Source organism: Aethalodelphis obliquidens, unplaced genomic scaffold, assembly GCF_003676395.1.
Source record: "Aethalodelphis obliquidens isolate GAN/ISIS:26980383/991018 unplaced genomic scaffold, ASM367639v1 scaffold4, whole genome shotgun sequence".
Taxonomy (NCBI): Eukaryota; Metazoa; Chordata; class Mammalia; order Artiodactyla; family Delphinidae; genus Aethalodelphis; species Aethalodelphis obliquidens.
The window spans coordinates 69,921,830-69,947,808 of record NW_020837948.1 but is presented as its reverse complement, the minus strand read 5'-3'; the positions used below and the strand labels follow the sequence as shown (position 1 = coordinate 69,947,808).

Below are 25,979 nucleotides of genomic sequence, written 5' to 3'. Positions count from 1 at the left end.
GTATGTCTGGAATGTCTGAGGAACAGCAATGAGGGCAGTGTGAAGAGAGAGGGGTATGCAAGGAATATTCAAGTCAGAAATGAGGTTAGAGAGAAAGCCAAGAGCCAGATCATGTAGAACCTTGTAGACTATCATTAAGGACTCTGGGTTTCACTGTAATTGACCCAAGAAGCCATTGAAGGATTCTGGGCAGGAGAGCCATTTGGTTTGAATTATTTTTACTCTGGCAGCTGTATAGAGAATAGACTGTAAAGGGATAACAGGGAGGGAGGAAGGAAGATTCAAGGCATGATTACAGTCTGCATGAGGTTGGAACTGGTAGCAGCTGGATCTGGTAAAGACCAATTACATTCTAGATCTATTTCTCCATGACGTCTTTTACTTTTGCCACAAAGACTTCTATCACATTAGGCCACAAATCCCTTCTTTTACCAAATTATAAACACCTGTGGAGAGTCAAATTTCACCTTAACTTTATGTTTCATATATATATATACACACACACACACACACACACACACACACACACACAGTTTTATAAATAAGACTTCAAGATAATTGAAATCATAATGCATTTCTTTTGGCAAGTCCTATTTCCTAGTATATGGTACAAAGCATAAAAGTAAACATTCAAGGGTAGGGGGAGGGACAAAATGGTAGAGTAGAAAGACCCTGAACTCACCTTCTCCCATGGGCACTCCAAAGTTGCAACTACCTACAGAGCTATGAAAATGACCCGAAGACTAGCAGAAAAGATTTTCCACAACTAAAGATATAAAGAAAGAGTCACAATGAAACATGTAGGAGGAGCAGAGATTCAATATTAAAGGACCCACATAAATGAGTGGGCAACCCACAAATGGTAGGAATATCACAACTGCAGAGGTCCTCCCCAGAATGTGAGGGGTCAGATCCTACATGGGGCTCCCCAGCTTGGGGTTCCTGCACCAGAAGGACAAGCACCCAGGACATTTGGCTTTGAAACCAAGTGGGGCTTACCTTCAGGAGGGCTGGAGGAAACAGAGTCTCCACTCTTAAAGGGCATGTGCAAAATCTCATGTACTCTGAGTCCCAGCACAGAAGCAGTAGTTTGAAAGGAGCCTGGGTCAAACCAACTTGCTCATCTTGGAGAGTCTCCCAGAGAGGGAGGAGGAGACTGGGATTCTTCCTGGGGGTGGAGACACTGGCAGCAGCCATTTTGGGGAGCTCATTCTACCGTGATGAACCAGTGCTGGCAAGCACCATTTTGGAATCCTCCCTCTAATCTACTAGTGATAGGGGGCCTGCCCCCCCCCACCAGCGGGTCCACAGCAGCCACATGGACCACCAGATCACAGAGCCAGCCATGTGTGAAGCCTACCCCACCCTCTAGCAAGCCCACATCCACCACACGACTCAGGACCTTGCAGTCAATTGGGCTGGGGGTGAAGGGGAGCAGCCCCACCTCCCAGTGCACCCACAGTAGGTGGCCTCACCACAACAAAAGGGCAAACGCAGCCTACATAGGGAGCACCCGCACGGCATATAGCTCTGGTGACCAGAAGGGGGTGATGTGCCACTGGGTCCCACAATACATCTCCTATATAAAGCTACTTCTCCAAGATCAGGAGATGTAACCAACCTACTAAATACATAGACATAAAAACAGAGAATTATGCAAAATGAGGATAAGAAGCAATATATTCCAAAAGAAGGAACAATACAAAACCTCAGGGAAAAAACTTAAAGTGGAGATAAGCAATCTACCCAATAAAGAGTTCTGGGTAATGACAATAAAGATACTCACTGAACTCAGGAGAGGAATGGACGAACACAGTGAGAATTTCAACAAAGATTTAGAAAACATAAAGAACCAAACAAAGTGGAAGAATACAATAATTGAAATACACTAGAAGGAATCAATAGTAGACTAGATATAGTAGACCCAGAGGAACAAATCAGCAGTCTGGAAGACAGAGCAGTGGTAATTCACCCAGCTGAACAAAAAAAAAACAGAAAAAGAACTTTTTAAAATGAGGATAGTTTAAGAGACCTCTGGAACAGCATTAAGTATACTAACATTTGAATTATAGGGGTCCCAGAAGGAGAACAGAGAAAGAAGGGGGAAGAGAACTTATTTGAAGAAATCAGAGCTGAAAACATCCCTAACCTGGCAAAGGAAAAAGACATCCAGGCCCAGGAAGTAAAGAGAGTCCCAAACAAGATTAACCCCAAAAGGTCCACAACAAGACACATTATAATTAAAATGGCAAAAATTAAATGTACAGAGAGAATTCTAAAAGCAGCAAGAGAAAATCAACTAGTTAGGTACGAGGGAAGTCCCATAAAACCATAAGCTGATTTTTCAGCAGAAACTTTGTGGGCCGGAAGGGAGTAGAACAATACACCCAAAGAGATGAAAGGAAAAATACCTACAACCAAGAATACTCTACCCAACAAGGTTATCATTCAGAGTTGAAGGAGAGATAAAGAGTTTTACAGATAAGCAAAAGCTAGAAAGACTTCAGCACCACCAAACTGGCCTTACAAAAAATGTTAAGGGACTTCTCAAAGCAAAAAAGAAAAGGCCACAACTAGAAATGTAAAAATTATGAAAGGAAAAATCTCACTGGTAAAGGCAAACATACAGTAAAGGTAGTGGATCAACCAGTTATAAAGCTAATAGGAAGTTTAAAAGGCAAAAGTAGTAAAATTCACCTATGTCTACAATAAGTAGTCAAAGGATACACAAAACAAAAAGAGGAAGAAATCAAAAACTACCTGGAGGCAAATGAGAGTGGAAATACAATGATCCAAAATTGATGGGATGAAGTAAAAGCAGTTCTGAGAGGGAAGTGACACAAGCTTACTTCAGGAAACAAGAAAATCTCAAACAACCTAAACTTACACCTAAAGGAACTAGAAAAAGAAGGACAAAGAAAACCCAAAGTTAGTAGAGGGAAAGAAATAAATATCAGAGAAGAAACAAATGAAAAAAAGACAAAAAACAAACCGAAAAATAAAAACCACCAATTACACTAAAGGCTGGTTCTTTGAAAAGATAAATAAAATTGATAAATCATTAGATTCATCAAGAAAAAAGAGAGAGGGCCCAAATCAATAAAATCAGAAATGAAAGAGGAGTAGTTAAACAGATACCACAAAAATACAAGGATCATAAGAGATTACCACAAACAAAAATTATATGCCAATAAATTGGACAACCTAAAAGAAATGGATAACTTCCTAGAAATGTACAGTCTCCCAAGACTAAATCTGAAAGAAACAGAAAACTTGAACAGACCAATTACCAATAATGAAATTGAATCAGTAATGAAAAAACCCCAAACAAACAAAAGTCCAGGACCAGAAAACTGTTAGAACTAATAAACAAATTTGGTAAAGTTGCAGGATACAAAATCAATATACAAAAATCTGTTGCATTACTATACACTAATAATGAACTATCAGAAAAAGAAATTAAGAAAATCCCACTTACAATTTCATCAGAAAGAATAAAATACCTAGGAATAAATCTAATGAAGGAGATAAAAAACTTGTACTCTGAAAACAATGAGACATTAATGAAAGAATTCAAAGATGACAAAAACAACTGGACAGATGTGCAGTGCTCATGCATTCGTGCTCATTGTTAAAATGGCCATACTACCCAAGGCAATCTACAAATTCAATGTAATCCCTAGCAAAACACCACTGTCATTTTCTACAGAACAAGAATAAATAATTCTAAATAATTTTTATGGAAACACAAAAGACCCTGAATAGCCAAAACAATCTTGAGGAGGAAAAACAATGCTGAAGGTAGCATACGCCCTGATTTAAAACTATACTACAAAGCTTCAATCATCAAAACAGTATGGTACTGGTACAAAAACAGACACACAGATCAATGGAACAGAACAGACAGCCCAGAAGTGAACCACACTAATATGAGCAATTAATCTTCAATAAAGGAGGAAAGAATATACAATAAGGATAAGACAGCCACTTCAATAATTGGTGCTGGGAAAACCAGAAAACTACATGCAAGAGAATCAAACTGGAGTACTCTCTCACACTATGCACAAAAATAAATTCAAAATGGATTAAAGACTTAAATGTAAGACTTGAAAACATAAAACTTCTAGAAGAAAACAGGCAGCGTGCTCTTTGACACTGGTCTTATAAGATTTTTTGGATATGTATCCAGAAAAACAAAAGCAAAAACAAACAAATGGGACAACATCAAACTAAAAAGCTTTTTGCATGGTGAAGGAAACTATGAACAAAAGGAAAAGGCCAATTACTGAATGGGAGAAGATTTACAAACAATGTATCCAATAAGGGGTTAATACCCCCCCCAAAAAAAACAGAACTCATACAATTCAACATCAGAAAACCAAACCACCTGATTAAAAAGGGGACAGAGGATCTGAACAGACATTTTTCCAAAGAAAACATACAAATGGCCTACAGGCACATGAAAAGATGTTCAACATCACTCATCATCAGGGAAATGCAAATCAAAACCACAGTGAGATACCACCTCACACCTGTCAGAATGGCAGTTATCAAAAAGACAACAAGTAAGGGTTGGTGAAGATGTGGAGAAAAGGGAACTCTTGTGCACTGTTAACGGGAATGCAAGTTGGTGCAGCCATTATGGAAAACATTATAGAGATTCTTCAAAAATTAAAAAATATAACTACCATATGATCTAGCAATTCCACTCTTGGGTATATATCTGAAGAAAACAAAAACAGTAATTATAAAAGATACATGCACCCCTATTTCATTCCAGCATTATTTACAATAGCCAAGATATGGAAGCAACCAAAATGACCACCAATAGATGAATGGATAAAGAAGGCGTGTGTGTTTGTGTGTGTGCGTGTATGTATATATATATCACACACACACAATGGAATACTACTCAGCCATTAAAAAGAATGAAATCTTGCCACTGCCAACAACATGGATGGACCTAGAGGGTATTATGCTAAGTAAAATAAGTCAAAGAAAGACAAATACTGTATGATTTCACTTATACGTGCAATCTAAAAAACCAAAGGAGTGAACAAACATAACAAAACAAAAACAGATCTATAGATACGTAGAATGAACAGGTGGTTGCCAGAGGGGAGATGTGTGGGGAGAGGAAAGAAAAAGTGAGGGAAACGAAGAGGTACAAACTTCCAGTTGCAAAATAAATGCATCACAGGTATGAAATTACATATATATACATTTAGTACATTAGGGGAATACAGTCAATAACTATGTAATATCTTGTATGGTGACATACTGTAAAAAGACTCATCTTGGTGATCAGTTTAAAATGTACAGAAATATCAAATCACTATGTCGTATAACAGGAATTAACGTAGTGTTGCAGGTCAATACATCGAAAACAAACAAATAGACAAACTCATAGAAAAAGAGACCAGATTTCTGGTTGCCAGAGGCAGGGGTGGGGGGATTGGATGAAGGCAATCAAAGGTACAAACATCCAGCTATAAGGTAAATAAGTACTAGGAATGTGATGTACAACAAAATAAATATAGTCAACACTGCTGTATGTTATATATGAAAATTGTTAACAAAGTATATCCTAAGAGTTCTCATCACAAGGGGAAAAAAACCATTTTTTTCTATTTCTTTAATTCTGCATCTATAATGACATGATGGATGTTCACTAAACTTATTCTGGTAATCATTTCAGGATGTATGCAAGTCAAATCATTATGCTGTTTATGTTAAACTTATAAGGTGTTGTATGTCAATAATATCTCAATAAAACTGGAAGAAAAAATATTAAAAAAGAAAGCAAACAGAAACAAAAGAAAGAAAGAAAATCATCTGTTTAAAGAAAAAATAACAACAATATATAGTAGGGTTATAACACATTATTAAAAATATATGTAGCACTAAAATGTATGATAACAATAGCACAAAGGGCAATGGAAAAAAATGAAAGAATGTTGTAAGGTAGTAACATTATAAATGAAATAGTACAATATTTAAAGGTAGGCAAAATTTTCTTGAGATACAAAAAGCATGAACCATAAAAGAAAATGATAAAATAGACTTCAAAACTGAAAACTTCTGCTTTTTGAAAGACATTGTTAAGAAAAAGGGGGAAAAGAACCACATTCCAGGAGAAAATATTTGCAATAAATATATCTAACAAAGGATTTACATGCAGAACATACCAATAATTTTTTTTTTTTTTTTGGTACGCGGGCCTCTCCCGTTGCGGAGCACAGACTCTGGACGCGCAGGCTCAGCGGCCATGGCTCACGGGCCCAGCCGCTCCGCGTCATGTGGGATCTTCCCAGACCGGGGCACAAACCCGTGTCCCCTGCATCGGCAGGCGGACTCGCAACCACTGCACCACCTAACCATTTTTATTGAAGAATTAATTTACAATGTTGTGTTAGTTTCAGGTGTACAGCAAAGTGATTCAGTTATATATATATTTACTATATCATATAGATTTATTTATATGTGCATATATATATACATATAATTCTTTTTCAGATTCTTTTCCATTATAGGTTATTATAAGATATTGAATATAGTTCCCTGTGCTATACAGAAGGTTTTTGTTGCTTATCTATTTTATATACAGTAGTGTGTAATTTATGTGTTTAGTTACAGCCAGTGAATACCTAGGCATTTGCCTAAATTTCCATCTTTAAGAACTACCTAACTCACTTTATTCCAATAATCTTGACATAACAGTAGTCATTACATTTGGAGGTGATTCAGTATCTTTACCTTGGCCCATCTGCAATTTCAAAAGCTTGGGCCATAAGCCCTGGGCCCTGAGAGCAGAGAGCACCACCAGCAAGAACTTCAGACTAACATGGGCAAGAGCTCTCTGTCTGTTCAGGTGCACCAAGTAGGCACTCTCTGAAAAAAGGAATTGTTTTCCACTATGGGATAAGGACCCTGAGATAACCTGAAGCGCATGAGGGCAAAGAGGTTACAAAGCAAGATGGCACACAGCTCCAGAGGATCTCCTAGAAATCACTACACAAAAGAACCAAAGAATGGAAAACCTAACCTTATGGATATTTCTAGGTTAAAAAACAAAGGAGGAGATCTCAGTCTTTGAGTTACATGATCCAATGTATAACCGGTCTAGTGAATTTCAATGGCATTTTCTAAACTTTACATCTAGGAGAAAGCAAACAACAAAGACCTACTGTGTCAGCCTTCCAGCCTATTAGCACATAAACCAGGAGCCAGCCACAAACTCACCTGCCTATAGGAGCAGAAGCCAAAAATATAAACTCTTATGTGAATTTCCTATTTCTTAAAGTTTGACAATTAATTAAACTTTCTTTTTAAAACACACAAGTTAAACCAGATGTATTCATGAGCCAGATTTGGCCCATAGATCACCAGTCTAGGATCTCAGATATTAACATCATATAACACACAAGCCAGCCAATTTTCCAAAACACTCTTCCCTGCTCCCATGCCCCTTTGTGCTTCCTTTCTGCCTTCTTTTTTCCTCAGTATGCCAACTTATTGCAAGCTACACAGCTCAGTGGATTCTAGGGTGCATGTGAAGTGTGTGTAAAGGCTGCTATACTATCTCACTCACCCTATTCAAGAGTCAGCCGAACTCTGATCTTAATATAAGGAACTGCCATTTTGGAAATGAAGATTTATTACTAGTCACAGTTATGTTGTTAGGTCAGACTGCTGAGACGAAGTATAGTATAAGTAAAGGGTAAGTCTTAAACCTCCAAAAATGTCTCTTTTTTTTTTTTTCATTTTTTTCTTTAAGAACACTTCGATATCCTGTTTCACCTATCAATGACTGTTCTCAGGGTCACAGTTATGGCATAAAGCCAGAATTATTTCATGTAAGAAGCAAAGGAATAACCCTCAAAAGAAATTCATTAACTAAACTAAAAACCATTTCCATTGAAATTGCTGCAGAATTAGCTTCTACAACAAAGTAGACTGATTACCTACTTTAAAGCATTTTATCTAAGGGGATCCTATTCCAATCAAAGTAAGTCAAAAGGTTTAAGGAATGACTAATTCCTCCTGGGATTCAACCTATGTATCGAGTTTGCACAGACCTAGATATGATACACTTTCCCACAGATTCTAACAGGACTGCTATATTAGATAATCTTTGTTATTCATATAAACAAATTATGGTCGTCATAACCTAGAAGACTTTTTTCTTTCACTATGTAAAGTTCTAAAAACTATGGTTTTCAATGCAGGGTGTCTGAAATATATTCACTTGAGCAGGACTGATCAGGGAAGGTTAATATATGTCACCATCTATACACACTAGTCTATTATTGCTGACACCTAAGAATAATAAATTCTCCATTCTATCCATCCTTTTCCACCTCAAAGCCTCTACTGAAAATATTTTAGCTGATGGCTGACTCTGACATCAATTTGGAAACAACCAGCTTTAATTCCTAGATGAGATCAAAATGAACAATTGGGGGTAGAACAGACCAATGATATCACAAATGTAACTGATGCAAATTGGAACTCATACATTTTTAAACACCTTCCATTTGATTTCCTAGAGGCCAGTACTCAAATGAGAATTTCTTCAGTCAGCTTCCACTGAGCTTCCAACTGACTCTACCCAGAAAGGCTCTCATTCAGATTCCACAGAGAAATCAAAAGCTTTACAGACAAGTAAAAGCTAAGAGGATTCAGCACCACCAGACCAGCTTTGCAACAAATGCTAAAGGAACTTCTCTAAGTGGAAAAGGAAAGGCCACAACTAGAAACAAGAAAATAGCAAATGGAAAAGCTCACTGGTAAAGGCAAACATACAGCAAAGGTTGGAAATCATCTGCACACAAATATGATATCAAAACCAGCAACTGCAAGAAGAGAACACAAATGCAGGATATTGGAAATGCACTTGAAATTAAAAGAGCAGCAACTTAAAACAATCTTGTTTATATATATAGACTGCTATATCAAAACCTCAGGGTAACGACAAACTGAAAATCTACAATAGATACACATGAGAAAGAAAAAGGAATCCAAACACAACACTAAAGTTAGTTATCAAATCACAAGAGAATAAAAGAGGAAGGGAAGAAAAAACATCTACAAAAACAAATCCAAAACAATTAACAAAATGGCAGTAAGAACATGCATATCAATAATTATCTTAAATGTAAATGGATTAAATGCTACAACCAAAAGACATAGACTGGCTGAATGGATATAAAAACAAGACCCGTATATATCATGTCTACAGGAGAACCACTTCAGATCTAGAGACATACACACTGAAAGTGAGAGGATGGAAAAAGGTATTCCATGCAAATGGAAATCAAAAGAAAGCTGGAGTAGCAATACTCATATCAGACTGTTGTAACAGACAAAGAGGGACACTATATAATGATCAAGGAATCAATCCAAGAAGAAGGTATAACAATTGTAAATATATATGCACCCAACATAGGAGCACCTCAATATATAAGGCAAGTACTAACAGCCGTAAAAGGAGAAATCAACAGTAACACAATAATAGTGGGGGACTTTAACACCAAACTTTCATCAATGGACCATCAAGATGGTCCATCCATTTCTATCAGATCATTCAGATAGAAAATCAATAAGGAAACACAGGCCTTAAATGACACATTAGACCAGATGAACTTAATTGATATTTATAAAGCATTCCATCCAAAAGCAGCAGAATACACATTCTTCTCAAATGCACATGGAACATTCTCCAGGATTGATCACATGCTGGGCCACAAAGCAAGTCTCAGTAAATTTAAGAAAACTAAAATCATATCAAGCAACTTTTCCAACCACAACACTACGAGATTAGAAATCAACCACAAAAAAAAACACAAAAAAACGGTGAAAAACACAAACACATGGAGGCTAAACAATATGCTACTAAACACCCAACACATCACTGAAGAAATCAAAAGGGGAAATCAAAAAATACCTAGAGACATATAAAAATGAAAACACGAAAATCCAAAACCTATGGGATGCAGCAAAAGCAATTCTAAGGGGGAAGTTCATAGTAATACAATCTTACATCAGGAAAGAAGAAAAATCACAAATAAACAACCTAAACTTGCACCTAAAGCAACTAGAGAAAGAACAAACAAAACCCACAGTTAGTAGAAGGAAAGAAATCATAAAGATCAGAGCAGAAATAAATGAAATACAAATGAAGAAAATAGAAAAGATCAATGAAACTAAAAGCTGGTTCTTGTAAAGATAAACAAAATTAACAAACCTTTATCCAGACAGATTAAGAAAAAGAGGGAGAAGGCTCAAATCAATAAAATTAGAAATGAAAAAGGAGAAGCTACAATGGACATCACAGAAATACAAAGGATCATAAGAGACTACTACAAGCAACTATATGCCAATAAAAAGGACAACCAAGAAGAAATGGACAAATTCTTAGAAAGGTACAATATCCCAAGAGTGAGCCAGGAAGAAACAGAAAATATGAACAGACCTATCACAAGTACTGAAACTGAAACTGTGATAAAAAAAAAAACAACTCTCAACAGCAGGACAGGAATAAAGACACAGACATAGAGAATGGACTTGAGGACACGGGGAGGGGGAAGGGTAAGCTGGGACAAAGAGACAGAGTAGCATGGACATAATATACACTAGCAAATGTAAAACAGATAACTAGTGGGAAGCAGCCGCATAGCACAGAGAGGCCAGCTCAGTGCTTTGTGTCCACCTAAAAGGGTGGGATAGGGAGGGTGGGAGGGAGACGCAAGAGGGAGGAGATATGGGGATGTATGTATATGTATAGCTGATTCACTTTGTTATACAGCAGAAACTAACACACCATTGTAAAGCAATTAAACTCCAATAAAGATGTTAAAAAAAAAAAACTCCCAATGAACAAAAGTCCAGGACCAGTTGGCTTCACAGGAAAATTCCATCAAACATTTAGAGAAGAGTTAACACCTACCCTTCTGAACTATTCCAGAACATTGCTGAGGAAAGAAAACCCCCAAAATCATTCTATGAGGCCACCCTCACCCTGATACCAAAACCAGACAAAGATACAACACAAAAAGAAAATCACAGGCCAATATCACTGATGAACATAGATGCAAAAATCCTCAGCAAAATACTAGCAAACCAAATCCAACACTGAATTACAATGATCATACACTATGATCAAGTCAGATTTATCCCAGGGATGTAAAGATTTTTCAATATCTGCAAATCAATCAGTGTTATACACCACATCAACGAATTGAAGAATAAAAACCATATGATCATCTCAATAGATGCAGAAGAAGCTTTTGACAAAATTCAACGCCCATTTATGATAAAAAAAAAAAAAACTCTCCAGAAAGTGGGCATAGAGGGAACATACCTCAACATAATAAAGGCTATATGTGACAAACTTACAGCTAACATCATACTCAACAGTGAAAAGCTGAAAGCACTTCCTCTAAGATCATGTACAAGACAAAGATGTCCACTCTTGCCACTTTTATTCAACATAGTTTTGGAAGTCCTAGTAAAAGCAATCAGAGAAGAAAAAGAAATAAAAGGAATCCAAATTAGAAAAGAAGAAGTAAAACTGTCACTGTTTGCAGATGACATAATACTATACATAGAAAATCCTAAAGGTGCCACCAGAAAACTACTAGAGCTCATCAATGAATCTGGTAAAGTTACAGGATACAAAATTAATACACAGAAATCTGTTGCATTTCTATACACTAACTACCAATGATCAGAAAGAGAAATTAAAGAAACAATCCCATTTACCATTGCATCAAAAAGATTATAATACCTAGGAATAAACCTACCTAAGGAGACAAAAGACCTGTATTCTGGAAACTGTAAGACACTGATGAAAGAAATTGAAGATGACACAAACAGATGGAAAGATATACCATGTTCCTGGATTGGAAGAATCAATATTGTCAAAATGACTATACTATCCAAGGTAATCTACAGATTCAGTGCAATCCCTATCTAATTACAAGTGGCATTTTTCACAGAACTAGAACAAAAACTTTCACAATTTGTATGGAAAAACAAAAGACCCCCAATAGCCAAAGGAATCTTGAGAATGGAAAACGGAGCTGGAGGAATCAGGCTTCCTGACTTCAAAACTATACTACAAAGCTACAGTAACCAAGACAGTATGGTACTGGCAGAAAAACAGAAATATAGATCAATGAAACAGGATAGAAAGCCAAGAAATAAACCCACGTACCTATGGTTAATTAATCTATGACAAAGGAGGCAAGACTATACACTGGAGAAAAGACAGTCTCTTCAATAAATGGTACTGGGAAAACTGGACAGCAACATGTAAAAAAAATGAAATTAGAACATTCTTTAACACCAAACACAAAAATAAACTTAAAATGAATTAAAGACCTAAATGTAAGGCCAGATACTATTAAACTCTTGGAGGAAAACACTCTTTGACATAAATCACAGAAAGATCTTTTTTGATCCATCTCCTAGAGTAATGGAAATGAAAACAAAAACAAATGGGACCTAATTAAACTTAAAAGCTTTTGCACAGCAAAGGAAACCATAAAAACGATGAAAAGACAACCCACAGAATGAGAGAAAATATTTGCAAATGATACAACCAACAAGCAATTAATCTCCCAAATTTACAAACAGCTCATGTGGCTCAATATAAAAAAAAAAAAAAAACACATACACACACAATAAAAAAATGGGCAGAAGACCTAAATGGACATTTCTCCAAAGAAGATACAGGTGGCCAAGAGGCATACGAACAGATAATCAACATCACTAATTATTAGAGAAATGCAAATCAAAACTACAATGAGATATCACCTCACACCAGTCAGAATGGCCATCATCAAAAAATCTACAAACAATAAATGCTGGAGAGGGTGTGGAGAAAAGGGAACCCTCCTACACTTTTGGTGGGAATGTAAATTGATACAGCCACTGTGGAGAACAGTATGGAGGTTCCTTAAGAAAGTAAAAATAGACCTACCTCACGATTCAACAATTCCACTCCTGGGCATATATCCAGAACAAAACATGGATCAAAAGGATACATGTGCCCCAATGTTCACTGCAGTGCTGTTTACAATAGCCAAGACATGGAAGCAACCTAAATGTCCACCAACCAACAGATGAATGGATTAAGAAGTGGTACATATGTACAAAAGAATATTACTCAGCCATCAAAGTAAATGAAATAATGTCATTTGCACCAACATGGATGGACCTGGAGATTATCATACTAAGTGAAGTCAGACAGAGAAAGACAAATAACATATGATATCGCTAAAAAAATTGATACAAATGAACTTATTACAAAACAGAAACAGACTCACAGACTTAGAGAATGAACTTATGGTTACCAGAGGGGAAGGCTGGGAGGGAGGGATAGATACAGAGTTTGGGATTGACATGTACACACTGCTATATTTAAAATAGATAACCAACAAGGATCTACTGTACAGCACAGGGAACTCTGCTCAGTACTCTGTAATAACATAAATGGGAAAAAGAATAGATACATGTATAACTGAATCACTTTGCTGTTCACCTGAAACTAACACAACATTGTTAATCAACTATACTCCAATAAAAAATTAAAATTTTTTAAAATTGGAATTCGTTTTTTTTTAAGTTCCAAGTTCTTTTGTTTCTAAATTCTACCATAAAACATTATGAAAATGGAAAATGAGAAGAAAATCTAAGAAGTGGTTTTTAATCCTGTCTTTAGAATTTGTCTTTTACCAGTCACATAATGGCATTAAGTGGCTATAATGAGAATCTACTCAATTAGTCTTTATGCATCTTAAATAACAGCAAGTAGTCATCATTAGGCATGATATTCACAAGGACATAAGCCCCCCAATTCTCCTTGGTGGAAAACAAAATACCAAGAAGACCCAGTGGTCTCAAAGCACAGTACTAGGTCTAATCCCTTCATCTGTTCTCAATATTGGTCTCTCTGAGAACAAACTCACTCTTATGTACGTGATTTATAATTGCTCCATTTTGCTTCTTATTATGAGAAATCCTATGAAATCTTAAAATCGACGTATTGTGCTAAGAGATCAGGTACATTATTCACATATTGCTGATACGTTATTTTGTTAGGATACTATGGCTGCATCCCTACTTTCCAACAAGAAAATAAGACAGTAGAAAGGGAAGAGATGGGGAAGGAGGAATGGGAAGGCGAAGACTGCTAAGCCCACAACACTCAAAACCAAGAGGATGCTAATTCCTACAAATTTACATAACAGAGTATGATACCCACACAGTGATTTGGTCACTAAAGCAAACTTTTGGACAAGAAAACAATAATACTTATTGAACAATCACAACATCAACAGAAAAATCTGATTTCCAAGAAGAAAGGAACAATATCAGAAAAGCCTATACCAACAATATTTATTTCTTTTTCCTTTTTACCATGTTTCTTTGACAGTTTAAATTCTGAAATATAAATCTATGTGAGAAGTAGCAACAAGTTTTAGAGAACAGTAGTTACTATATTTTACATGTCACAGATAACAAATAGTCCTACAAAAACCTGTTCCTTCTATAAAAAGAAATAAGATTTCTATATGAAAATATCTCTCTCACACTTGACTATTCATGAAGTCATATCCAGAGTAGTAGATTTACTCATGAAGAGTAAATGTCAAATTTACATTCTTTACCAATAAAGTCATACTTTTTTGTACAGAAATGACATAGAACGTACTATTCCTCCCTAAGAAATAAAAACTACTGGTCCGGGGCTTCCCTGGTGGCACAGTGGTTGAGAGTCCGCCTGCTGATGCAGGGGACACGGGTTCGTGCCCCGGTCCAGGAGGATCCCACATGCCACGGAGCAGCTGGGCCCGTGAGCCATGGCCGCTGAGCCTGCGTGTCCGGAGCCTGTGCTCCGCAACGGGAGAGGCCCGCGTACTGCAAAAAAAAAAAAAAAACTACTGGTCCTTGTTTAGGTTTCATAACAGAGCTTAACTATTTTCTTTTCCTCCTTTATAGAGCAGGACTCCAACTAGGCAAGCATCCCATCTGTTTTTATTTCAAAAAAGCTATGGAAATTGGGCTAATGGAAGTCTCAAGATAGTGAAAAATGAAATGATTCCATATCAGTAGTGAAGATATACGGTCATTATATTCCAACTTACCTAATACACTGACAAAGGCATCAAAAAGGTGAAACGTAAGCAAAGGCTCTTTCAAGTGACCATAGTAATCAGCTATAGTTTTAAAGACATCTTTTTCAAATCCTAAATACATAGGCTGCTTCAAATCCGAACAATTAGGCCCTGTTAAAAAAGGGAAAGAGAAAGAAAGAGAAACATTAATGGGGCAATCATCTCTAAGTATTAGTCTCTGTGCATAGGTGTGGTGTGTACAGATAATTAAGATCAGAAAAGTTTTCAAGGAGAAGACTAGTACTATACATTTTGCTTATATAAATATACTTTATGTCTAAATTGAAATCTATTATAAAACAATGAGGAAAATCACTGGCTTACTTCCATTTTCAAAGAAACCGACTCTTTCTTTTATGACCTTCTGAAAGGCATTTTTATTAAATGTAAACAGTGATAATTCTCTTCGAAATAGTCAATATTTCTCCTAGTCTTTTTTTGCCATGCGGAATATGGGATTTTAGTTCCCCAACCAAGGGTGGAACCCACGCTCCCTGCAGCGGAAGTGCGCAGTCCTAACCACTGGACCGCCAGGGAAGTCCAGATATTTTCCTAGTCTTGACACAGCTAACCAACATAGTAATTACCTCATATATGTAATAGATAAGCTATAAAGCAATTTTTTAAAGCTTTCATTATTTCATCATTGCTATAAAATAAAATTCAAGAATCAGAGTTGAGTGAAATAATTTCTGCCTCTAAACTATTTTATACTAATAAGAATGTATACTCTTTTTCCTAAAGATATTCTGAAAAGGAGATTTTACATTGTGTCTTAAATTCATTCTGAGTATAAAACTCTCCATTTGATCACCAACCATCAAAAGATAGTTTATAAAAAATTTAAAAAAAAATTTTAAAGCTGCTCAAACAAAGACTATGGGAGACAGGATAAAATGACCTCTAAATTCCTATTGAATTCTTTGATCTAAGAGTCTAGGTTTTATTTACCCAACAATGCTTTTGAGTGATTAGTGGCATTGAATGAATTTTTATTAAACAAAATTATAATAGAAAATAACACCAAAGCAGAAACAAACTGACGTTTCTGCTTAAAACAAGTTTAAAAATAAAAAAGATAGTTTATCAAGCAGGGTCATATTGCAAAGTAACTCTAAGAAACCTGGGACAACCTAGGAACCAAGAAGCCTGGAACAAGTGAGGCAGAGATCCCATTGTATCAGGGACCAAAGAGGAACAAGAAACTCTTAGCTCTCTACAGAGCTGGCAGCAAATGCCCCCAACAATCCATACACAGATGGCAAGATTTACATCGCCAAGTGGAGCGAAGAACTGGATCTGCCCATGCCTGAGGGAAATGGTAAGTGGTCCACGAGGAGCTGCTTGGCCAGCCTTGTCTATTTCCATCACAGTGTGGAAGAAAGGGATGCAAATGGATTGGCCAGTTCTGGGCCAGCAGAACACAAGACTAGCAACTGTACCGGAACCGATCTCTACTCTCAGGACAGCAGGAGAAGCCAGTAAAAATTGATAGGAAATTCTTCCTACAGAATCACTGTAACTAAAGAGAAAGTATCAAACAAAACAGAACAGTTAAGTATTGTGGGCCTTCACATTTCAAGGCCATTGGGACATTGTGGAAACAGCTTTTTGTTGGTCTCCTTTAAAATTCTCTTACCTTTTAATGTTCTAAAATTGACTAAAATAATGAAAATTATTAAATATCTATATGTGTGGTACCTCATTAACCTAGCAGCAAACATAGCCATTTTTACTTGCTTCCTCCTGTATAATATCCCAAGTTTGGTCAGTTGAAATAGTGGGATATGTCTCAGCAAGCAATACACATTGCCTTGAATTACTCCCTCCCAGGATAATATGCAGTTCATTCTAAGCAGTTGTACCCCTTTTTGAACACTTCATCATTCTTGATAAAAATATGCAAAAACAAGCCAAAAAAAGGTTTCCCTAAAAATGCCAATGCATGGCAAGCCCTATGAGAGGAGGCCATAGTTCTAAGATCTTTTGTTTCTCTATCATGATGAATTTCAGAATATTTTTTAATCTAGTTTTTATAAATGTTATTCCTGAAAGACTTTGGAAAAGAACTGTTTACACCCACTTTTTTTTTTTACATCTTTATTGGAGTATAATTGCTTTACAATGGTGTGTTAGTTTCTGCTCCATAACAAAGCGAATCAGCCATACATATACACGTTCCCATATCTCTTCCCTCTTGCGTCTCCCTCCCTCCCACCCTCCCCTATCCCACTCCTCCAGGCGGTGAGCTGATCTCCCTGTACTATGCGGCTGCTTCCCACTAGCTATCTACCTTACGTTTGGTAGTGTATATATGTCCATGCCTCTCTCTCACTTTGTCACAGCTTACCCTTCCCCCTCCCCATATCCTCAAGTCCATTCTCTAGTAGGTCTGTGTCTTTATTCCTGTCTTACCCCTAGGTTCTTCATGACATTTTTTTTTTCTTAAATTCCACATATATGTGTTACCATACGGTATTTGCCTTTTTTTTTTTTAAACATCTTTATTGGGGTATAATTGCTTTACAATGGTGTGTTAGTTTCTGCTTTATAACAAAGTGAATCAGTTATACATATACATATGTTCCCATATCTCTTCCCTCTTGCGTCTCCCTCCCTGCCACCCTCCCTATCCCACCCTTCCAGGAGGTCACAAAGCACAGAGCTGATCTCCCTGTGCTATGCGGCTGCTTCCCACTAGCTATCTACCTTACGTTTGGTAGTGTATATATGTCCATGCCTCTCTCTCGCTTTGTCACAGCTCAGCCTTCCCCCTCCCCATATCCTCAAGTCCGGTCTCTAGTAGGTCTGTGTTTTTATTCTTGTCTTACGCCTAGGTTCTTCATGACATTTTTTTTTCTTAAATTCCATATATATGTGTTAGCATACGGTATTTGTCTTTCTCTTTCTGACTTACTTCACTCTGCATGACAGACTCTAGGTCTATCCACCTCATTACAAATAGCTCAATTTCGTTTCTTTTTATGGCTGAGTAATATTCCATTGTATATATGTGCCACATCTTCTTTATCCATTCATCTGATGATGGAAACTTAGGTTGTTTCCATCTCCGGGCTATTGTAAATAGAGCTGCAATGAACATTTTGGTACATGACTCTTTTTGAATTATGGTTTTCTCAGGGTATATGCCCAGTAGTGGGATTGCTGGGTCATATGGTAGTTCTATTTGTAGTTTTTGAAGGAACCTCTATACTGTTCTCCATAGTGGCTGTACCAATTCACATTCCCACCAGCAGTGCAAAAGTGTTCCCTTTTCTCCACACCCTCTCCAGCATCTATTGTTTCTAGACTTTTTGATGATGGCCATTCTGACTGGTGTGAGGTAATATCTCATTGTAGTTTTGATTTGCATTTCTCTAATGATTAATGATGTTGAGCATTCTTTCATGTGTTTGTTGGCAGTCTGTATATCTTCTTTGGAGAAATGTCTATTTAGGTCTTCTGCCCAGTTTTGGATTGGGTTGTTTGTTTTATTGTTATTGAGCTGCATGAGCTGCTTATAAATTTTGGAGATTAATCCTTTGTCAGTTGCTTACATCCACTTTTTATTGGATTCTTGCAATCTACGTGCACAAGGAAGAAAAACAGTTAACCTGGTTTTGTATTTATTTAGCATCAGTCCCTCATTCTGTGGCCCACCATGAGGCTGGCCAACAACGAAAGCACCCAGGCCAATGGTCTGCAATAAATGCAGATGGGCCCAAAGGGAAGAGATGAGCAGTAAAACTACAGAAAAAGAGGCACAGGGCCTTCAAAATCTCATATAATCAGCCTATCCTTTCTGTTCCCTATTAGAGGACTATAATGGGAACCTAGACTCATTAAAGATAAGAAGGATAAGGAACAGACCATGACTTTGATGAGACTCAAAGTAAATTTGGGGAGGCCAATAAGAATTTGGAAAAATTAATAATTTTATAAAACTATTCAAAAGGCTGACCTCACCGTTTGGCCACCTTTTTTTCTTTGACATGTAAGCAAGCACATTTATGGATGTGCCAACCATCTGTAAAGCGCTGCACTTGATACGTGTGAGAGGTGTCCCTGTTCCCGAGAATTTCTACCTAACATAACATTAATGTGGAGAACATTACTAAGTCGATCCTCACATCTTTCCTCTCCATTGGTAATTCCAGTTATTCTAACCTTTCTGCAGAAGTTTTGTGGCATTATGTATAAATCTTGCTTGAGGGAAAATTATACTCTTCATTACATTTTGATCACCATTGAGAATTCAACATCATAACCACACCTTAATATACACTTTACTACGTATTATAGCCTAGACTTGTTATACTGGCTTCCTCTGTTCATTCCCAGTTGATCAACTTCCAAAATCCTTGGTTTTCTAAAAATTCATAAATGGGTCATTTAACCCATTTATACCTTCTATTTTGTCATTCCGGCCACAGATATAATTTAGATTAATTTACTTCAAATGACTGAGCAAGAATAAAAAGCACTCCCCCAAACTAAAAACCAAAGGACTCTACATCTCAGAGGGGTTCCAAAACATGAACCAAAAACCTATGAAAATCTTAATAGTTAAACACAGAGAACTTTGGGCTTCTCACAAACTAACATTGCTATTTATATTTAGGATGATAGTATATAATCATTTTCTACATATTACCACTGAGATCACCCGCAGTGAGCTGAACAGTTATTTTAGTTTCATTCTATAATCAAACAAAACTAACTTCAGTGAAATTAATAATTCAGAGCCTACTAACTCAAGAATTTATACACGTATCTCTGTACATGCTAGTCTTACCCAAAAGGGAAGAAAGAAACCCCCTCTCTGAGGTGATCTTTGAGACTCAAAAGACCCTATAGAACAAATATCACCATTATCAGTCAGCTAAAATAACTAGAATTTTTCTCATTAAAATCACTTGTTTGGGTTAAGCCATTAACCATTAGAATCCCTTCTTTGGGTTAAGCCTTCTGAAAATCCCAGAAAAATAGTAGTGTTAATGAGATACCATGATAACTCATTTCTTCAGTGCCTATGATATCCAGTGAAAGAGATTTCATATGCCTATGAAAAACTTCAGAGGAGCTGCCCAGGTCCAGACCCCTCATTTTACAGCCAAATTGCTGAAACGGGCTTTTCTGTTTCTCTGCATGCATGTTCTTCTCCTTCCAAACCATGCTGAATACCAATTAGATTAGTTTTTGAAAACATTTCTCTCCAACTTAAACCAATGCCCTATAAAAAGCCAATGGGAAACAGGATCTGCTGAGTAAACTGATGAGGTAAATGTAAGGCATACTTAGGAATACATGTTTTAGGAATAAAAATTTAGGTTTTAGGAATAAAAACCTATAAACTGTTAACAGGCATTTATCTATTACAATATTGCATTCAATATTACTAATTATTCTTTCCTGTGATGAAGCATTCAGAAGAAGCAGTATGGACCTTATCTGTAGTGTGATTATACCCACAAGAAAATGGAAGCACAAAACCCCTTTAAAAATGCTCTGTAACTCAGCCCTTTCACTGTGTCACAAATTTATCATTAAAAGCACAGTAATCCCCAAACAATTAACTGCCAGTCTCAAAGGTCTCAAATCAATGTTCAGGGCATTGAGCACAAAAATTTTCTAATTTAGGGGACGAATTTCTGTTAATTTCATAAAAATGGCAGGTACTTAGTACTTACAATTTGCCAAACACTTCATAGCTGACAGTACCCAGTGAGGAAGTTCTTCTGCAGAAAAAGGAAAATAAAAAGATGTTTTATTCAATTACATATAATTCAAGGGATTATATACACACTTGGTATCATAAGAATGATACTTGCCCAAGTAATATGAAACATACCTGCTAATCACAAATCACCTGCTTGTGTATCAGAACATTTAAAAGATAATTTTTCCTTAGCAGGGATGTTACAGCACGTGATTATATAAACCATAACTATAAATTTCTCTAAAGACAAGATGTACTTGTATAAGTTTTAGGGAAAAGAAGAAATCTGACAGTTTGTTCCAAATAAACACACTAACAAACAAATCAATTATCCTAAGAATTTTAGAAAGAGAAGAAAAAAACATAAAAAGCAAAAGTATGAGTCATCAAATGCATTTATGAAACCAGTTCATCAGATACCTTAAAAAAAAAAAAGTTAAACTCTTTATGTCCGATGTCCAATATAAGTATCATTTTACATGTTTCAATTTTCAAAATGTTTTAAGGCAAGAAAGTTCCACTGACATATCAATATAGGTTATTAGTATTAGGACAGCCTTAAAATAATAATCAGTAGCATTGCTACAAAAAAACCCAGCTGAACCATTTGGTACAGGGTCTCTTCCCCTGGCCCTGCCACAGACATCTGATGAGCGGGGCCAGCACTCATGCTTCCACTTCTCACCTTCTCCACTGTCTGTGAAACTGCAGAGACACTGGTTGGTTGACTTGCATTAGAGCTAATGAACCTGAGGCTTGTAAAGTGCTCTCTTCTTTCTGAAGAATGTACTTAATAAAATAATAGACAACTGGGCTTCCCTGGTGGCGCAGTGGTTGAGAGTCCACCTGCTGATGCAGGGGACACGGGTTTGTGCCCCGGTCTGGAAAGATCCCGCATGCCGCGGAGCGGCTGGGCCCGTGAGCCATGGCCGCTGAGCCTGCGCGTCCGGAGCCTGTGCTCCACAGTGGGAGAGAGGCCACAGCAGTGAGAGGCCCACGTACCGCAAAAAATAAGTAAATAAATAAATAAAATAAAATAAAAGACAACTGATCGGGGCTTCCCTGGTGGTGCAGTGGTTAAGAATCCACCTGCCAATGCAGGGGACACAGGTTCGAGCCCTGGTCCGGGAAGATCTCACATGCCGCAGAGCAACTAAGCCCGTGCGTCACAACTACTGAGCCTGCGCTCTAGAGCCCGCGAGCCACAACTACTGAGTCCACATGCCACAACTACTGAAGCCCACGCACCTGGAGCCCATGCTCTGCAACAAGAGAAGCCACCGCAATGAGAAGCCTGCACACCGCAACGAAGAGTAGCCCCTGCTCACCGAAACTAGAGAAAGCCGGCACGCAGCAACAAAGACCCAACACAGCCAAAAATTTAAAATTAATTAAATAAATTAAAAAAAAAAAGACAATTGATCATCCAACTGGTAGCTGAAAGTATTCATGTTTGCTGTACTCAGAGAATGTGGAAGGATTTTAGATGTACTTCAAAGGCAACAATACCCCCCCCCATTCTATGTAATTTTATATGTTGATGTTAACCTGACAACTCACGAAGTCACAAATCTGTTTATTTCTGTTTCCTAATGTTCTTCATTCCTGATAGAGGGGCTTTAAAGGGGAAGTGTTTCAGGTTTCAAAGACACATTCTGCTCATGTCAGGAAACATGGCCTAGAAAAACCTCTTCCTGTCTCACTGCTCAGGCTCCTTCTAGGCCAGGTTTGTTTGCTGCCCAGGAGCCTCCAGCCCTACATTTAATAATAATTTACAAAAGCCCAAAAGTACTATACCATCTTCCCACATCCAAACGTCATTCTAGCTCCAGCTAATTCCTAGGATCAAGTGTTTGAAGTAAAAGAAGAGTCCATCCAATTCTGGTCTATCCCTTATCCAGAGGAAGAAAATTTTTAAATCAGTTTGAGGATTCTGGCTCACTACAGTTACCAGGACCTTATTTTTCCTAATCAAAAACCAGGATAGGTGGCTGCTAAATGTCTTTTTTCCCAATTTGTAAACTGGCTTGGAGGAAAAAGTATAAAAAAATTAAAGCACCTTCAACATCTGGAAAGATACCTTTATTTTATTTTATTTTATTTATTTATTTTTTTGCGGTACGCGGGCCTCTCACTGCTGCGGCCTCTCCCGTTGCGGAGCACAGGCTCCGGACGCGCAGGCTCAGCGGCCACGGCTCACGGGCCCAGCCGCTCCGCGGCATGTGGGATCCTCCCCGACCGGGGCACGAACCCGCGTCCCCTGCATCGGCAGGCGGACTCTCAACCACTGCGCCGCCAGGGAAGCCCGGAAAGCTACCTTTATTAAAAAGGAAAAAAAAATGACATAAACCAAGACTATCCCAGAAAATCTGACACAGAGACACCATAATGAAAAGGTCAGTGAGAGCTCTAAAAAAATCAGTCAGACCCCAGGACCCACGTAAAAACTGACTCAAGCTTTCTGTTAGGCATTAAACTTACTCACTTCTCAGGGATTTTCTGGGGATGATAAAGAACCACTTAATGCCCTGTGTGGCTAACACTGAACTAGCATCTGGACGGAGCTTGCTGAAGCTTTCACTCCTGGGTATTCATCTTTCTATGACATTTCCTGACTCCAAACAATTAGTTTAAAGGTCTCTGGAAGTGAGCTAAGGCTATATGTAATGAGGGGGTAAACATATGTAAGGTTTAGGGAAGGGTCAAATAGATGGACCTGTACAGCCAATGTACTGGGTCAACCGGGAACAAAACGGCTTTTATGCACTTACTTGACTTGTCATCAAGGATAACAACTCCCTGGTTGCTCACACTATATACGTTATGGATGATGAACTTGGAGTTGACAAGATTAACGTCTAAAACTTCTTCTAAGGAATCCAGGCCAAGGATTTTCTGTAAACTAAAAAAGATAAATAATGATTAAATTAATTAGTTACTTTTTAAAAATGATTATCTTCCCAAGAACTGGCACTGTAAAAGATCAATCTTTAGAATGTGCTGTTTTCACACATTTCACCTTTGTGGGGCAAAAAGGTTAGACATTGCATATATAAAACAAACTTAGATCATTTTGTTATTAACATAGTACTTCACTAATTTAAAAACACAACACACTGAATGTCAAGAAAATGACTTTCTAAGTAAAATATTATAATAACAAAAACTAGCTTATCCAATGATGAGAAACTGCTGTGAGTACATCTTTATAAGAATTAAAAAAAAAAACTTGCTATGACATTGTTAACTTTAATTACCTATTGTACATCAAATATCTAGGAGACCAAATTTTCCACTACATGTTTCATTAAGCTTAAGATTTCAGTGTAACTAGAAAGTTTAAAGACTTTTACATCACTAATTATTAGAGAAATACAAATCAAAACTATGAGTTACCACCTCACACTGGTCAGAATGGCTATCATCAGAAAGTCTGCAAATAATAAATGCTGGAGAGGGTGTGGAGAAAAGGGAACCCTCCTACACTGTTAGTGGGAATATAAATTGGTGCAGCCACTATGGAAAACAGTCTGGAAGTTCCTTAAAAAACTGAAAATAGAGCTACCATATATGATCCAGCAATCCTACTCCTGGGCATATATCCGGAAAAGATGAAAACTCTAATTCAAAAAGATATATGCATCCCAAGGTTCACTGCAGCACTATTTACAATAGCCCAGACATGCAAGCAACCTAAGTGTCCATCGACAGATGAATGGATAAAGATATGGTACATATACACAATGGAATATTACTCAGCCATAAGAAAGAATGAAATATTGCCATCTGCAGCAACACGGATGATGGACCTACAGATTATCATACTAAGTGAAGTGAGTGAGACAGAAAAAGACAAATATTATATGATATCACTTATCTGTGGAATCTAAAAAAATAATACAAATCAACTTATTTACAGAACAGAAATAGACTCACAGACATAGAAACAAATTTATGGTTACCAAAGGGTAAAGGGGAGGAGGAGGGATAAATTAGGAGTATGGGATTAAGAGATACACACCACTATATATAAAACAGATAAACATCAAGGATTTACTGCATAGCACATGGAACTATATTCAATATCTTGTAATAACCTATAATGGAAAAGAATCTGAAGCTGTACACCTGAAACTAATACAATATTGTAAATCAACTATAGTTAAATTTAAAAAAACAAAAATAAAAATAATTAAACATTAGGTAATTTTGGACCAGTGGCAAAAAAAAAAAAAAAGAACTTTTAATGTTCTATTCTTAACTAGCATATAAATGACAATAGAAAATTCCCAGAATTCAGTTAAATTATGTTTGCTAAGCAGCACAGCTGCAAATAATGCAATCAAATTTGAGAGTTTTATACACAGTTTCAGAAAATTAAATATGCAGAGAGTAGTAGTGAAGCAAAACAGAAAAAAAAAAGAAAAATACTTAAAGTTCTCATTAATAGCAAATGCACATACTATGATAATGTCATAGTCTTCCATAACTCTTCTACATTGGCCTCTGTCAGCTGTCTGCGGTGGACAAGACGGCAAGCCGGCACCTCTCCAATAGCAATGCTGTGACGCTTGTACCACATCTCAGAATTCTAATTAGGGTGGGGGAGGAGAGTAAGAAAGAGAGAGAATAAGTATTTCAATAGACAGAGGTATGAGTTTATGAGAAATTTCTTTGATTTGGTTATTTTTAACTTGTTTTAAAATAATAATTTGAAACATTAACTTTCTTTGCATGGACTGCAGAGTAATAAAGTATGACTCAAAGATCAGGTCATATCATAAATGAATATTCAAGAATTGCAAAACAGCTATGGCAATAAGCATGACATTAGCTATTTTTCCCTGTGGGAGTTCTAACTAATCAGTGAAGTAGCAGTAAAATAAAATTTCATTAATTCAAATTAATTAACATTGAGGAGTATCTATCCAAATTCACACACTGTCCAAATTAAGTGATTGTTTAAAATAACATTAAAGTCTATTACTTTCAAGAATTCTCTGTTTTTTATAAGGAAAGATCAACTAAGTACAATGTTAGATAGCAGGCCCCAGATCTTAGGCATCTGAAGAAGGCAG

The 25,979-nt window shown here is 37.0% G+C and overlaps 1 protein-coding gene across 2 annotated transcripts in view; it reads right to left on the bottom strand.

The window, feature by feature from the left end:
* The window catches only part of DEPDC1B (DEP domain containing 1B), a 101,065-nt gene that overhangs the window by 20,571 nt on the left and 54,515 nt on the right, over positions 1-25,979 (bottom strand). For both annotated transcript variants that reach the window (XM_027101059.1, XM_027101060.1), the window contains exons 4-7: positions 25,365-25,492; positions 23,673-23,803; positions 20,873-20,920; positions 15,153-15,293 (exon numbers count right to left, since the gene is read on the bottom strand). In XM_027101059.1, the coding sequence (XP_026956860.1) occupies positions 15,153-15,293; positions 20,873-20,920; positions 23,673-23,803; positions 25,365-25,492 (448 nt within the window). The remainder of the gene's footprint in view (positions 1-15,152; positions 15,294-20,872; positions 20,921-23,672; positions 23,804-25,364; positions 25,493-25,979) is intronic.